General features: G+C 47.4%; 2 protein-coding genes across 7 annotated transcripts in view; one reads left to right on the forward strand and one right to left on the reverse strand.

The window, feature by feature from the left end:
• Smarcd3 (SWI/SNF related, matrix associated, actin dependent regulator of chromatin, subfamily d, member 3) overlaps positions 1 to 2,099 on the forward strand; it is a 31,844-nt gene extending 29,745 nt beyond the window's left edge. For all 6 annotated transcript variants that reach the window (XM_051203238.1, XM_051203237.1, XM_051203232.1 and 3 more), the window contains exons 9-13: positions 727 to 824; positions 964 to 1,099; positions 1,391 to 1,513; positions 1,638 to 1,739; positions 1,964 to 2,099. In XM_051203238.1, the coding sequence (XP_051059195.1) occupies positions 727 to 824; positions 964 to 1,099; positions 1,391 to 1,513; positions 1,638 to 1,739; positions 1,964 to 2,017 (513 nt within the window). In that variant the 3' untranslated portion in view covers positions 2,018 to 2,099. The remainder of the gene's footprint in view (positions 1 to 726; positions 825 to 963; positions 1,100 to 1,390; positions 1,514 to 1,637; positions 1,740 to 1,963) is intronic.
• Positions 332 to 6,743, reverse strand: Chpf2 (chondroitin polymerizing factor 2). The gene is made up of 5 exons (XM_051203221.1): positions 6,134 to 6,743; positions 5,143 to 5,707; positions 4,333 to 4,515; positions 1,385 to 3,718; positions 332 to 1,118 (listed from the first exon to the last, which is right to left on the reverse strand). Exons 1-4 carry the CDS (start codon positions 6,412 to 6,414, stop codon positions 2,417 to 2,419), a joined length of 2,331 nt encoding a protein of 776 aa, XP_051059178.1. The 5' UTR covers positions 6,415 to 6,743; the 3' UTR covers positions 332 to 1,118; positions 1,385 to 2,416.
• Between the last annotated feature and the right edge of the window lie 9,860 nt (positions 6,744 to 16,603).

Consider the following 16,603-nt stretch of genomic DNA (forward strand, 5'->3'; position numbering starts at 1 on the left):
TCATCCAGGCTCTTCCACTGTCTATTTTACTGCCCCTCAAAGGGAGCATATCTGGGACCCTCCTGGGGGAACGGGCAGCAGCATCCTGTAATGTAATCTTGGTATTTGGAGTTGGGATCCCCAGGGTCCCAATCCTGGGTGTAGACTTGGGTAACTTACTTTGCTATTCTTTCTGCCTCTGGTTCTGTCTTTGACATGAGGGTTGGTGAAAGCTATGCCATCACTTGTATCTGGCAGCTAAGAAAAACCAGATTATTGCAGAAACAATCTGGCAAAATTCTATCAAAGTATTACTATTAATGTATTTAAAAATAAACACAGCAGATAAATCTGAGTAGAAATCGTAGTTGGAATTTATTGAGCACTTACCATATACCATTCCAATTCTAATTCACCTAATCTTCATGACAACCAGTGAGACAGGGATTGTTAATATCCCCAATTCTAGAGATGGGGGCACTGAGACCCAAGGTGTTAAGTAATTTGCTCACAGAATGTGGTAGAAGGGACCAAGAGCCAAACAGGCATAGTTAGGGCCCACACTGCCCTGCCCATTAGGCATGCCTGTTTCTCCACCTCTAGCTTGGCTCATTGCCATGATCACCCAGTAATCTGACTTGCTCTCAGCTTCTTGTGGTCTTTCCAGAATGGAAGGAACCAAATTAGTTACTGTCTCTTCACAAATGCACACACGAGGCTGACCCCCTCTCAACAACCCTGCTTTAGATTTTTGACTGTCCCCGCTTGAAGTTCTCTGAGATTCCCCAGCGCCTCACAGCCCTGCTGCTGCCCCCTGACCCAATTGTCATCAACCATGTCATCAGGTGAGGTGGCCTAGCTTCCTCCATAGACAGAGGAAAGCCTTCCCTGCTTTCTCCACCCTCCTCCTGTACCCACCCCTGCCCTAGCCCTGGGCCTCTGTGGGGTATACCATAGACATCAAAGGCTGGGCTTCTCTGGCAGCGTGGACCCATCAGACCAGAAGAAGACAGCGTGCTATGACATTGATGTGGAGGTAGAGGAGCCACTGAAGGGGCAGATGAGCAGCTTTCTCCTGTCCACAGCCAACCAGCAGGAGATCAGTGCTCTGGACAGTAAGGTGCGGCCTGAGCCCAGAGCTAGAGTGGGACATTAACCAAGAGAGAGGACAAAACACTCAGACCAAGCATGGGCCTAGGACATGAGGGACACACAGCTCTTTCCCACTTTGAGAAGCTGACCTCATTCCAAGTTCAGCTCTGCCCACCCCATCCCTCACTGCTCAAAGGAAATGGGCTCTGGGGAACTGCCCTTCGCGGAGAAGCAAGTCCCCCACCCCAACCCTTCTTCCCTTTGCACTCCTCTCCCACAGCACAGGGTCAGGTGGGAATTATTGTCTTTCTACCTGTAGATCCATGAGACGATTGAGTCCATAAACCAGCTCAAGATCCAGAGGGACTTCATGCTAAGTTTCTCCAGAGACCCAAAAGGCTACGTCCAAGACCTGCTCCGCTCTCAGAGCCGAGACCTCAAGGTGAAGAGAGAGGGCTCAGGGAGCATTGACACCAAGACAAGCACATGGGGAGGGAAAGATGGACATGCAGCCCGGGCAGGTGAGGCACTGGGGAACTCAGGACAGACCCCATGCTCCCTCCCAGGTAATGACAGATGTGGCTGGTAACCCTGAAGAGGAACGCCGGGCTGAGTTCTACCACCAGCCCTGGTCCCAAGAAGCCGTCAGCCGCTACTTCTACTGTAAGGTAATGGAGGTCCTTGAACATGAGGCTTCCCTCTCCTCCAATCCTGGCGAACCCTTGCTTCTCCTTCCAACAGTCTTTGCTGCTGCGTATGCGTAACACCTGTCCACCACCCTACATCCCCATGCAGTAGTCTCCTGGCTCCCAGACTCTTTCAGGGAAGGGGTACCCCCTGGTCACTCACCAGGATCACTGTAACCCTGCCCCTGCTCACACTTCCTCTAAAGATCCAGCAGCGCAGGCAGGAGCTGGAGCAATCGCTGGTCGTGCGCAACACCTAGGAGCCCGTGAACAAGCATCACTGTGGATCAGCCAGCCACCATCCAGCATAGGCCTTGGACTCTAGCCTCCCTCCCCTGCTACCGTGGGGTTTCGGGCAGAGTGGGGAGGACTGGATTATTAAAGGTCACTCATCAGACAGCAGCCTCGTGGTCATTGGGGACTGGGAAGGGAGAAAGGGAAAGAGGGGGTAGGCAGTGGGACCTTGCAGACAAACGCCACAACCCTCCCACAGATTCTTCTTCTTACCCTCTCCCTAGACCTAAAAACAGTTTAGCAGAAGATATTTTTAATTAACATTTTCTTATTAAAAAAAAAATACAGCGACAAGCCCTCCATCTGTCCATCACCTTGCCTTGCCCTTCCTGGGACTATGGCAGGCGTAGGGGTGGGTGGGGAAGCTAAGTGCTATTGGCCTGCTCCTGTTCAAACAGAGCCATGGCCAGCTGGGCACGGCCTCCCAGCCCCTCCAGATTACTCAGGCGGCAGCGGTGGTACAGTTCCTCGCTGAGCCGGGGGCTACAGTCCCGCAGGGAGAACTTCTGCACCAGCCCTGGCTCTACGGCTCGAAAGAGGTGGAGCCCTGAGAACCGGAGGAAAACATCCATCACCTCCAGCCCCTCCAGGGCTTCCTCCTCTTCCTGGCCTGCCAGTTCCCCAGCCAGCCGGGCACGGGCTGCCAGGTAGTCAGCATTGTAGAAGCAGCCCTCTGCCGATGCCTGCCGGTCAAATCTGCCCCCGACAGGAGCCCCCCGAGAAGGGTCCACACCAGGGGATGGGGGGTCGGGGCCAGCCCCAGGGACACCTGGGGGGGATCTCTGTGGTGACAGAACAGGGTTGAACTCCTGAAAGTGGACTGGAAAGAAGGCCTGCCAGCCAGAGATGGCATTCATACGGCAGCGGTTGAGGACTTCCGACCCAGGTCTTGTCCACACGGTGGTAAGGAAGAAGAGTGTGTCCACAGGGTGTTTCTTGGAGATGACATCCATGAGTCGCACCTGGGAAGGGGCCTCTGCTCGCACAGCAAGCCAGGCCAGCCTTGCCCCAGGGTACCTTCGTTCTAACTCAGCTGCTGCAGCCTTCACCCCAAGAAACGGGTCAGGGCCCCCGCGGCCTTCCCGGGGCCCATATACCAACAGCAGGGTGAGCAATGCATGTTCTCGGGGCTCCAGAACACTGGCAGCAAAGGCCTCAAGAAAAGCCAGGGCGTTGGGAGCTTCAGCCACCAGGAGCGGCAACACCAGCTGCACCCGGGTAGCCTCAGTAACATAGGGCATAGGCAGGATTTCCACCTTGCTCAGTGGCCGCAGCAGGCTGACTCTGCGGGCTAGGGAGCGTCGGTGCCCTCGCTGAGTCACAGCTTCCAGGAGCAAGTCGAGGGTGTACTCCATGCCCCTGGCAGGGTCAAAGCGCCGATAGCCATTGAGCAGCCGCTGTTTCTGGAAGCGCAGGCGGGGCTGATAGCGCCGATTGAGCTGTTCCAGAGCAGTGTCCACAGCATCGCCTATGTCTGCCCTGCTAGCCCCCTGCAGCGGGCATTTGGGAGCCCCATCTGTACAAGCAAAGGTGTGCTGCTCTGTGAAGTAGTCCCAGCCTAGAACCTCGAAGCGAGAGTGTGGAGTGAAAGGGGCTGGGAGCCCAACAGGCCAGCTCAGCCCTGCCTCCCCTTCAGGAGTCAGCACCGTCAGGTTCCGGATCTGAGCCTAGGTTGGAGGGAATGCACTCAACGTTAGTGCTAGTTTTAAGATCCCACCGGACTCCAGATGCCCTGGCTAAACACTTAGTCCTTTGCATATGTCACATCAGTCTTCATCTGTAGTGCAGAAGGGAGATGAGTACTACCTACCTTACACAGCTGCAGCCAGGAGGATCCTGTGCTTTGCAGGGAAGTGGATCTCAAAACAGAGCTCAACACGCTTTCACTCTCATGTCCACAGGACTCACATCCTCTTCAAGATCAGACCTTTGTTCCTATCTATACCCCACCCCTGGAGACCCCCACACTACAGAACTCCCCCTCTCTGCTACCTTTTGGACCTTTTAGGACAATTCTAGCAGCTTGGGACCCAAATGTGTGGGTTGCTGTCTCAGGTGAGGAGTACTATAGGGGTGTTTAAGGGAGTTTACCTACACATTTGGGAGCACTTGAGTCAGCCCAGAGCTTGTCCCCGCAGTGGTTTTACATTTAGGAAGTTAGCTTCTTTCTACCCTACTAGCCTGGCCCCCAACTCAGTTACCTTCCCTGTAAGCCTGACTCCTCTGCTCCCTGAAAACTTCCCGCCGTGGCCCTCAGGCACAGATCACTGCATCAGCTCACCTGTAGTTGTTCTATTTCGCTGTAAGCCCGCTCCAACTCCAGAGCACTGAAGCGTTTGTGGAGCCGGTACATGAGGGTACCTTCTGAGACAGGGTGAACGGTGAAGGCACTCAAGAAAGCAGAGCTCCCCTCCTTCTCAGGGTCCCTATTCTTGGCCAGTTCGAAGGAGCGATACTGTTGTCCCTAGAGGGACCAATCAGATAATCAATGCTGTACACATAAGCTGTTATTCCCAAAGCTCCCTCGGCCCTCCTTAGCATTCATGCCATCACTGCTGTTGCTTTAGAGGACAGGAATGCAGTGGCTCCCCAGCCTTCATTCCTCCTTCCAATGACCATACTTCGGAAACAAGAAAGCAAGCAGGCAACTAAGGACATTCTCTTCCCCCAAGAATGCCACTGTTCAATGAGAAGAGTCAGCAGACCCTCCCAGTAGGCTGGTGAAGATGGCCTGCCTCTGGGATGCTCCACCTTCTGTAGTAGAACAGAACTACTTTCTGGGGTAGTAGAGGGACCTCTGGGCTTTCCATTTTGGGGGTGGCCAACTCTAGAACATTTTCACATTGTCCTTAACTATGATGTGCACTGGATGTGGGAGGTGGTGAGTGCAGACACCTTTCTGGCTTTAGGGATCCCTAAGGATACGCATTTTTAATGGCCCCAGTGCTGTAAGTTGAGCAAGGGAGAGCTGAAGGGGCAGGCTGGCATCTGGGAAGGACAAAAGGATAGTCTCGAGAATTCAGTTTGGACAGCAATTATTCAGTCACTGCCAAACTTTGGGGGACTGGGACTGCCTTGAAGGGGCTGTCACCTGGTGCTGTGAGACACAGCCGATGCCCAGAGTGTCGATGAGGCAGCGGCCAAGCCATTCATCAGGCCGGGCACTGAGAATGTCCCCTCGGCAGCCATCCAGATGTGGCCGCAAGCGCAACAGGAGACTCCGTGACAGCAGGTAGCCAAAGCCCCCATGGCAGTACCGGGCCTGCTCGCCTGCACCAATGAATTCCTCTGCACGGCCCAAGTACAGGTCTTGGTTGATGCTAAGGTGGCCAGTGAGAGCTGCCAATCGGGGGGCCTGCACATACGTGTCATCCTGCATGATGAAGAACCAGTCATAGTCAGCCCCAAAGTGTGTGTGAAGGTGGCGCAGGGTCTCTGACATGAGCCAGGCAGGCCGCTCATCTCCATGAGACACCACCTGCATCCCTGCTGGAGCACGGGCCCCTCGCTGCCCTGTGAAGTAGAGTACTCGAGGGAAGTGATGTGCCACTGTGCGGTTAACAGCGACGGCCAGTGTGGACAGTGTGGCGCGGGAAGTCAGGACAGCTACCAGCAAGCGCTCACGAGAGCCCAGCTCTGTCTGGATATACCGAGTCCTGTGGAGAGATCCGAAGATAAGGGATCAATTCCTGAGTCCTCAGGGAAGCATTTGCCAGCTTGCCCAGCACACACTATAGGAATGAAAGAGCTGGGGAAGCAGAGAGAACTCCTCCCTCATCACTATTAACTAGCTTCTGGTATGAGAGCCCACTGAGTAGGTGATGCTGGACTACAAGCAGGTGGGGGCAGGATCTGCTCAGGTCTATTCAGTGGATTACTGCAGCTACAGCTCTGTTCAAGAACAGTAAACATCAACACCAATGGGTCAAACTCTCAGACTCGGGCATGGATAAAGTAGGAGCAAACCATGATTGGAAACAAGTGTTTCTAGGAAAGTAACACTGAGTAGCAATGCAAACACAGCAGCAAACAGCTCCAGAGTGAGGATCAGTGCCGGGGGACTGTGCACTTATCACCCTCACCTGAGCACCTTCTTGTAGGGCTTGTTAGGATCTCTGTAGTAGGGGACAATCCTGGGTTTGAAGTCTTCATCGCTTTGGTCCAACCCAGTTTTTGAGTCTGGATTCTGTGGCCCTCCTGGCTTCCCCACAGCCTCTACACAGGGATCTTCTCCCTCACCCTGGATCCAGGAAACGCGCAGAAGGCTCAGGCTGCATCCCAAAGACAGCCCCAGGATGAGGGGGAGTGCTGGTCGCAGCAGAGCCAACAGGGAGCTCAGTCGCATGGTGGCAGGCCCTAACATGGAGTGCCCCAGGGAACAGCCTCAAGGATCAATAGGTTGATAGGCACTAGGCCAGCAGTAGCCACACAGTTTTAGCCAGGGAACCTGAGGTAAATGAGGTCAGCAACAGAGAAAGGAGCAAAGTGTGCTGGTTTCCAAGTCCTACATTCCCCACAGTCTTCCCAACTCCTTATATACCTGGTCTTCAGTGGCCACAGTGCTGATACCTTTCAGCAAAACACTTAATGTCTATGTGAACAATGCCACTCACTACTGGGATTGCAGTCTGTAGTCCAGTAGAAAGAGGAAAGAAAGTCAATACCGTCAAACCCAGCCCAAAAAGGGGTTACATCCATTAGAAGCATGGACCTAATTCAAAATCAGCAGCAACTGATGCAGCAGGTTAGGGAAAGGTGCATGCACCATCTAAACAACAGCCCCACTTCAGCCACCCTGGCCTGGCCTGTAGGTATCATGGCCCACCATGTCTACTCAGGCCCAAGAAGGGACTCCTGACCTACTGCTGCAGGCTAGCACTACAGAAGGGGTCAGAGCCTCCTTCCACCCTGCTCCCGAGTGTCATAGAAACCCAAGTTCTATTAACTCCCTCCTTGTCACATAAGATCACTAACCAACCATTCATGGTGCATACTCATCTGCCCACCCAAATGAAGTGGACAGCTACAGTGACTCAGCACAGCTGGCCCTCTCAGAGGAGCGCAATGGCTGACGGAGCCATTTTGCAGGCCATCCCACTCAGTCCTGTAAGAGGTGCTGTTCACCTTCCTAAGAGCAGCAAGACACAAATTATAGGCACTCTTGATGTAGCTAGAGGTTACCAAATAAAGCAACCCGGGAGACAGCTGCAGTTAGAGGAACGCTGGGGTCTGGTAAGGCCAGCAGAGGCTCACCACCTTCCAACAGGACCCCCGCCTGAGCCAGTCAGTGCCCTACTAGGTTCCTTGGCAACCACAGCCCCGTGCCAACCCTCGGAAGAAGCCCCAAAGCAAATGCTAGCCGATCGTCTGGAGTCAGAAATGAATCGCCTACGTCCTGCGATTGCAGAGGAGGCCTGGCGTCCAGCTGGTTTGCCCTGCCAGCCCTGGCGGCGGAAAGGAGGTCGCGGCAGAGAGCGGGTGCTCAGGGCGATCAGGCCGACAGGGACACCCGAGCCCCACGGCAGGCCGGGGCGAAGATGGGGCCGCCTCGCGGGTGACGAGACCAAGAGCCCACCCAGTTGCGGGACGAGGAGCTCCGCTCTGCTGCTGCTGCTGCTGCTGCCACCTCACAGCCTAGCCCTTCCTGGGCTTCCTCTTCCGCTGCCTGTCAGTCACCCGTCTCTATGGGGACCACATCCGGCCCCTTGCTCCCGCCTCTCACTCTCTATGGTTGCTGTTGCACTGCTCGATTTGGAAGCTGTGTTTCCTCACACCAACATTGGTGAATCCCGACTGGAACAGAGGTGTTTCCTTACTTCAGCTCAACCTTGTTAGTGCTAAAGAAAGATGCCCTGGGTTAGCCTCAGATTCAGTCTATAGCTCTAAGACGGTGAGAACTGCTGGAGACAGGCCACAGACAGTAACATAATACCGTAAGTCTCAAGGCAGAGAAGTAGGGAATTAAGAACCAGTCAGATGACTCACCGTGTGAAGAAGGTGCTTGCCACCAAGACTGATGACGACCTGAGTTCCATGTCTAGTGAAAGGGGAGAACTGGCTCTATCAAGTTGTCAAGTGAATGCACGCACACGCACACACACACCTATTAAATATAGAATTAAGTGGAAAAACAAAGCAGAAAGAATTTAATTAGGTTGTGATATGGACTTATCCAGACATAAAGCAGAGTTTTCCCGGCAAAGAGAACACAGGAAGGCCTAGAGAGAGGGAGGAGATTAACCAAGAGCCAAGGCAAGCTAGAGCCAAGTGCAAAGCAGCCCAAGGTGAGCCTACAGGCAAAGATGGCAGTGAGCTCCCAAGAAGGGCAGCGCCACACCTAGAGAGCAGTTTGCAAACGTACAGGGGCAATTTTGCTGTCAAATGATACCTGGGTATGTTTGTATGTGTGATGTTTTGTACATTGTAAGAAGGTGACTCATATGAAAGTTGTCCTGATCCCATATAGCTTTCAATGTCCTCAACATTCTTGTAGGTGGGGAAAAAATAATTGCAATATTCTTATCCTTGTACCTGTGCTTAAAAAAAAAAAAGACCCAATTCCTGCTGGGCAGAGGTAGCACACACCTTTAATCCCAGCACTTGGGAGGCAGAGGCAGGCAGATCTCTGTGAGTTCCAGGCCAGCCTGGTCTACAAAGCAAGTTTCAGGAACGCCAGGAAGAGAAACTCTGACTCACCGCCCACCCCCCCCAAAAAAGAGAACCAATTCTGCAGAACTTGTAACATGTCCTAATTCTTTAAGATTTTTTATATAAAAAGATTTATTTTTATTTTATGTGCATGGTTATTGTTGGGTTTCTGTTTGTTTGTTTTGCCTGCATGTATGTGTACCACATGTGTTCAGTAACAAAGCAGACTAGGAAATGACATCATATCATTTAGAACTGGAGTTATAGATGTTGTGTACAGCCAAGTAGGTGCTGGGGGCAGACCCTGGGTCCTCTGGAAGAGCAGCAAGTTCTTCAGCCCTGTGCTAAATTCTTAAGAAACAACTCACATGGATGGAAGATTGTTAGGCTTGGAATATACTAAGTTACCATTTTGGAGAACTTTTATCATTTATAGAGATGTATGTCATATTCTCTCTTCTTCATTTTTGAGCATGCTGAATATTTTATTACACAATATTTCCTTTTACTTTTTCTGTCATGGTCAAGAACTGTAATTTTGTACTGTTTTAATTTCGACACAAGGTCTGACTATATGACATGAACTTGAACTCATAGAAATCCACTTGCCCTGCCTCTTCAGTGCTAGGATTACAACCATCACACCTGGCTGTTGTCAGTCATTAAAAGTAAAAGGAATAGGAAGAATTAACTTTAACATTTTATTTTGTATTAGATATGTCTTAGAATTTTTATTGCTGTGAAGAAACACCATGACCACAGCAACTCTTACAAAGGAAAACATTTAATTGAGAGTGGCTCACCTACAGTTTTGGAAGTTCTGTCCATCATCATCATGGTGGTGAGCATGTTGGCATGAAGGCAGATGTCGTGCTGGTAGCTGAGAGTCCTACATCTTGCATGCAATAAGTCAACTGAGACATTGGGCAATACCCTGAGCATAGGAAACTTCAAAGCCCACCCCCACAGTGACACACTACCTCCACATGGTCATACTCACTCTGTTGTGGGATTTTGGTCCATTTAGCCTATGGTCTTGTCTGTATACATGAACACTTAAAAGCTGAGGGGAGGTGTCTCTCTCTCTCTCTCTCTCTCTCTCTCTCAGGTCCCAGCTCCCCTGGGCAGAACAGCAGGAGACAGAGAAAGTTACTGGATCATAGTGGTGTCTAATCTGTTCTGTATCAGTGAATATTTATCCCCATTTTATATCTACATAAATTCTATAAATTCTTGAGACCCTTTAACAGACTCTCATGGGTTCATGTAACACCACTCCAACAAAGCCACACCAGATTATGGGGGGGCAACCACACTCTACTACAAGATATAACTAACTAAATTAATCAGTTCAATATGGAATCAATCTGAAAAGATATTGAAGTGATAGTCTACATTCTTCCATGCAAACTTTGAAACCAGGACAAATTGAACCAATAATCAGTTCTTGCTACACTGTGACTTTCTGTGACTCTTTCATATTCAGCCTTTATTTCTTCTCCTCTCATCCCCATCACTTTTCCATGCACACGATTTTAACTCAGGGTGGGAATGAAAATAATCCAAGCAATTAGCAAGTTTTCTAAGACACTAGTTTTGCTGGAGGGCTCTGCCTATCAACGGTTTACTCACAGGGTACTGTGATGGATACACTGATAGTACCTGATGGTAGAGAGCTAAAAGAGTGCAGACTTAAATTCCTGTACTGGCTCTAAGTAGGAGTGGTTTTTGTTGGGTTTGGCTTATTTTTCGTTTTGTTTTTTCTAACAAGCACTATACCTGAGCTCATGTGTAGATTGGAAACTGTGGTAACAACATCCACCTCAGATTTTTCTGGAGGAATTAAATATGACAGAAATAGCATAATGAATTATTAGTCTCAAAAATAAATATTATTCTCTTGTAACCTCCTAAATGCTTGTGACTACTATGTTAAGTAAGGCTGAGAGAAAGGAGATATGTTATAAAACAGTGCTCCCAGGAAGCTTAGGTTCCTGTGTGAGGGGCTGTGTATTTGTGTGTGATACATGTGTTTGTATCTATGCAGGTGTGTGTACATATGTGCCTGTGCAGTGGAGGCCTCAGGTAGACAGGTAGACATAGGGAGTCCCAGAGATCTGTCTTCAGTTCCCCAGTACTGGGATTACAGGTGAGTACCACTATGCCCAGTTTTTGACATGAGTGTTAGGGATCCAAGCACAGGGCCCTGTGCTTATGTGGCAAACAATTTACTGAGTGAGACATCTTTCCTGATCCCTGGGTGAAGTGATTTTGACCCACAATCATAAATAGCTCCTTTGCTTCATACAGAGGGTTTTAGTTAATTAGCTTTTGCTCATACTTGATGCTCAGTGTTTTTTTTATTTATTTTATATAACCAAGTCCATTTAAATGAAAACAAACATTTATAGACAATATTTGGGAATTTGGGCGTTGTTCTTTCCAAACTACTTCCTGCTGGTAAGGGGCGCTGTCATGGGGGATTCTAAGAAGATGCAGAAATCCTGGGATGCTCAGTATTTATGAATAATATTATATTAAATAAACAGCTAGTGTCCATTATCCTTAGACAAATTCTTTTTTTTTTTTTTTTGGATTTTTGAGACAGGTTTTTTTGTAGCTTTGGAACCGGTCCTGGCCACTCACTCTGCAGATCAGGCTGGACTTGAACTCACATAGATCTGCCTGTCTCTGCCTCCCGAGTACTAGGATTAAAGGTATGCTCCACCACCACCTGGCCCTTAGACAAGTATTCTACAAGTGACAGAACAGCATAAAGGAACTTAACTGTCTAATAGAAACCTAGGAATTTGACTAATTTAATCTTTCTAACCAATATAAGGTAAAACTGTACTACTGTCATTCTTACCACAGAGGAAAGTACATACTTTGCCCAAGGTCAAGCTCTAAATGGGAAAGCTGGGTTTGCATAAAAGCAATATGTGCCGAGTGATAGCTTGCCTCGTTGGTATTACAATAGTACATGGAAATCACTTCTTTAAGGCACTTAGCACCTGGATATCATGGTCTGTTTATTTTTCAAAAGTTCTTTCTTCATAGCTCAGAAAATAGTAGCAAGAGCTAACAGGTGAGATCACACACACCGCATTAGGACACTTCTGCACAGCAAAGGAAGTCATTACAGAATGAAGGGAGAGTTAGTAAAATGGAAGAGAATTTTTGCCAGCTATTTATCTGTCACAAGATGGAATATATAAAGAATTGAGTCGGGCAGTGGTGGCACACGCCTTTAATCCCAGCACTCGGGAGGCAGAGGCAGGCAGATGTCTGTGAGTTTGAAACCAGCCTGGTTTAGACAGGCTCCAAAGCCACAGAGAAACCCTGTCTGGAAAAACAAAAACAAAACAAAACAAACAAACAAACAAACAAAAAACAAAAAAAAAGAATTGAAATAACTAAGTATCAATAAGTATCAATAAATAGACAAGTAAACTCAACAATCAGCTCTCAAAAGAAGTACAAATGCCCAATAAGTACATGAAAAAAAATGTTCAGCCATCAGGGAAATGCAAACCAAACTACCCTGAGACTCCATGTCACCTGGTCAGAGTAACTACCATTAAGAAAACAAAAATAGCCAGGCAATGGTGGTGAACACCTTTAATCCCAACACTCAGGGTTTCAGAGGCAGGCGGATCTCTGTGAGTTTGAGGCCAGCCTGGTCCACAAAGTGAGTTCCAGGACAGTTACACAGAGAAACCCTGTCTTGAAAAAAAAAAATCTAAAGTAAAATGACCATTTGCTGAGTTTATTTATGGACAATTAGCTGTGACTTGTCTTGTAACCAAAAAAAAAAAAAAAAAAAAAAAAAAAAAAAAGAGTTCTAGGACAGCCAAAGAGCTGTTACACAGAGAAAGAGAGGGGGAATGCGGAAGGCCTGGAGATGACTTAGTGAATACAGGGCTTGCGTAGTAAGCATGGAACCCTGGGTTTGATCTCAGTACATATAAACCAATGCCCATAATCCTAGCACTCAGGAGGTACAGGAGAATCACAAGCTCGGAGTCACCCTGAGCGACACAGAAGAGTTTAAGGCTTAGGCTACACGAGACCCTGAAAAACATCCTGGTAACACAGGTTCATAATCTCATCAATTTTGGAGGCAGAGGTACAAATCATCAGGTGTGTGTGTGTGTGTGTGTGTGTGTGTGTGTGTGTGTGTAGGGTATGTGGGTGTGCATGCACTGGGATTGAAGCTCAGTGGTAGACATATGTGAAGCAAGCACAGGGCCCTCAGTTCAATCCCTAGCATGACACAAAACATACAAATGAACAAAAAAGCTCCACCTTCAGAAGGGGTTAAGAGGTAGGACAAGAAAAAGTAATGAAGATGAATGATGAATGAAAATGTGACAATATTCTCTTTTTGTAAATTCAATATATGCTCTCTTTAATAAGACTTCACCCTTAACTTCCTCAGGAGTCAGGGAATAGCTTCTAAGTAGTGAAACTCCATGTGAGCTTAATTAGTAATGAGACAGTCTCAGCAATCTCACACTCTACTTAGTTTGGACCATTCACTCTTCTAACAATTTACTTGGCAACCTAGGACCCCCACTTGCCTATACTACGCACAAACACATTTCTCCCAACAGTGCACCCAGCATCCCGTTGGAAATTTGGGACCCCCATCTGTATCAGCCTATAGATATACTAACTTTAAACAATGAAAATAAGTTACTTCCCTTAGTGACCCCTAGATAATGCCCCATTTCTACTCAGACACATGTTGGAACTCATCCTGAAAACCAGAAATAAGATAACCTGGCCTAAATGGTTTTGGGTACTTGTGCAATAGGAGAAACTGTGTCCTTTAGAGTTTCAAGGAGAATGCCCTATTGCCATTTTATGCCTATGCATAAGTGGGATTGTACACGATTAAAACAGGTGCATGGCTCTAGGGAGATTGCTCAGCATTTAAAAGCACTTGCTATACAAGCAAGAGGACTCAAGCTCAAAGCTCCAGAACTCATTAAAAAGGCAGGTATGGTTGAATATGTGTGTAACCTCCGTGCTATGGAGGGTGGTAATGTGGGATATTTGTACACTTTGTGACTGGTGTAATAATAAAAAGCTGACCAACCAATAGCTAGGCAGGAGGTACAGAAGGGACTTCCAGACAGAGAGAGGAAGTGGAAGGAGAATCTAGGCTTGCAAGACAGATGAAAGGAGACATGGAGGAAGCAGGATGGGCATACATAACAGATCATAGATTGACAGAAATGTGTTAGGTTGTAAGAGCTAGTTAAAAACAAGCATAAGCTAAGTCCAAACTTTCATATCTAATAATTCTCTCCATTATTATTTATGAGGTGGTGTGGAGACAGGAGGATTGATAGGGCTTGCTGACTACCAGCTCATTCCAGGTTCAGTAAGAGACCCTGTGTCAAGGGAATAAGATAGAAAGTGATAGAGCAGGGCACCTAATATCCTCTTCTGCTCTCCCTGACGTGGGTGCAAATACCCATTCACACATGTGGGCTAGTAAAATGGCTTAGCAGGTAAAAATCCCTTGTTACCAAAGCTTGATGACTTGAGTTTGCTTCTGGGAATCCATGGTGGAAGGAGAGAATCAATTCAGGTTGTCTTCTGACATCAATGTGCATGTGGTATACACACAATAATAAACAAATAAAAATTTGAAGGTCAGATGCATCATGGGTCATGAGTAGTGAGCAAAAGCTTATGTAACTCAAACCTGTCTGTAAAAATAGAGAACCATTCATATAACACGCTTAGTAGCCAGCCCCTTTCCCTGAGACTGCATAAGAGGAAGCTAATCACTCATGTGCCCTATGGTCAAGAGTGGTGACAGTACATTTTTGATCTGTACTATTACTTGGCCTTTGAATAAAGTTCTCTTGCTACACTGAAGTGTGTAAGATGCTGACAGTACTACTCAACTGGTAGGCATTATCCTAGGAACATGGTCAATGTTCAAGTGACATATCTGAACTATAAGTACTAGTAGATCATCAAGGAGATAAACTATTTCTAGTATGAGGGAAGAGATTAAATCAGCTTTCTGAGTCTTTTGTTTTTGTTGTTGTTTTGTTTTGTTTTCTAAGACAGGATTTCTCTGTATCAGAGCCTGTCCTAGAACTAGCTCTGTAGACCAGGCTAGCCTTGAATTCTCAGAGATCCCCATGCCTTTGCCTCCTAAATGCTGGGAGCAAAGGCATGTGCCATTAACACTGTCTTCTTTTGTGTTTTTTAGGTTTATTTATTTATTTATTTATTATGTATACCATGTACTGTCTGCATGTATGTCTGTACACCAGAAGAGGGCACCAGATCTCATTACAGATGCTTGTGAGCCACCATGTGGTTGCTGGGAATTGAACCCAGGATCTCTGGAATAGTAGCCAATATTCTTAACCTCTCCAGCCTATGCTTTCTGAGACTTATTTTTATAGGGATCTTACTCTGACCTCCCCTTGGCTTCCCAGTCATTATCATCTGTTTATAAATTCCAATGAGGCACAGAATGTAGTGAAGACAGTCTACTACGTAGCAAAATGAGGCCATGCCCAAAGGCAGAAGTGGACAATGGACCTAAAAAGGCACACTGTCAAGGAAAAACATTTCTCAAGAGGTAGGGGTAGTCAATGGTTTGGCAGGTTTATACTACTTCCTAGTTCCTGGAACAACTTCCTAAGCATTTTCCTGTCCAGGCCATTAATAGGCCCATTTGGATGGCTCCCTGCTAGTGTGTGTATGTGTGCACACGTGTGTGTGTGTGTGTGTGTGTGTGTGTGTGTACAGTGTGTGTATACCTTGTTATGACCGAATCACAAAGATCCCCAAAGACCACCAGGAAGACAGACCGACTAAACTGCAAAAGCAAGGTTTATTGTTCATCCAACTATGACAGGGACTTTGACTGGTTAGCTGACACAGCAGCCACTAGAGGAGGTGAATTCCCTGTCTACTGCAGGATTTTTAAAGGCAAAAATCACAGGATTACATCAGTAGGTAGGGGGAAAGGTATGGGTTGGTTCCTGATTGGTTGACATTTGGGGAACAATTAGAGGATTTTCTCAGAGTCAGGGAAACTAGTCTGTTAACCCTTTTTATTGGTTGGCTACAGATGGGAACATTTGGTGGTTTCTATAGCTTTGTCTATTACTTGCAGGTAGCCTGTTCTCATTGGTTGGTGCTGGGAGGGAGCATTCTGTGGTTTCTGTGGCTTTGTCTGTCTCTTGGAGGTGGTTTGTTGCTAAACACAGTATCTAGGAAAGCTGTCTTGGAGTTTTGCTCATAACACAAGAACTAGAGGCTGGGGGAAGGGTGGACTGTATTTGTTCTGAAGGCTTTTCTACAACCTTTACACTTATGTGGTTTTTCTTTAGTATGACTAATAAGAGTTGAATGGGAACTTAAGGCTTTGCCACATTCATCCATTCATACAAATTTTCTCCTGTGTATATTATTACAAGTGAAGCCTTTGAGTTTAGTTTACCACTTTCATACCTCCTGATCTCTGTTTACCACATGTGTGCAAATATCTGTAGAGGCCAGAAGAGGGCGCCAGATCTCCTGAAACTGTTTCCATAGGCAGCTGGGAGTCACCTGATGTGGGTGCTAGGAATCAAAACAGGATCCTCTGCAAGTGCTCTAACAGCTGAGCCATCTCTCCAGTCTTTGGATTAACTCTTAATGGAAGTGGCAATAGTGCATTTTTGTTCATTACTAAAGAGCCTTCTGCTCAAATAGTAATCTTAAAATATTCCTGCCAGTTCAAAAAGTCTTACTTATTTACGTACATTGCAGCTATACATCCCCCCATACTTTTCCCTCCTCCCCTCTCCCCTTCAGAAGGTCTTGTTTCCACCCAGGGCCAAAGTTAGAACTTTGGGTCTATTCTTTAAACTACAATGTAG

This window comes from Phodopus roborovskii, unplaced genomic scaffold, assembly GCF_943737965.1.
Source record: "Phodopus roborovskii unplaced genomic scaffold, PHOROB, whole genome shotgun sequence".
Classification (NCBI taxonomy): domain Eukaryota; kingdom Metazoa; phylum Chordata; class Mammalia; order Rodentia; family Cricetidae; genus Phodopus; species Phodopus roborovskii.

Bases quoted from the DNA above. Each gene is read 5' to 3' on its own strand.
- Chpf2 (XM_051203221.1), bottom strand. From the start codon at position 6,414: ATGTTAGGGCCTGCCACCATGCGACTGAGCTCCCTGTTGGCTCTGCTG. The intron at 5,708-6,133 runs GTGAGGGTGATA...ATCTCTCCACAG, and splicing joins CCCTACAAGAAGGTGCTCAG to GACTCGGTATATCCAGACAG. The intron at 3,719-4,332 runs GTGAGCTGATGC...CCTCCAACCTAG, and splicing joins GCGAAATAGAACAACTACAG to GCTCAGATCCGGAACCTGAC.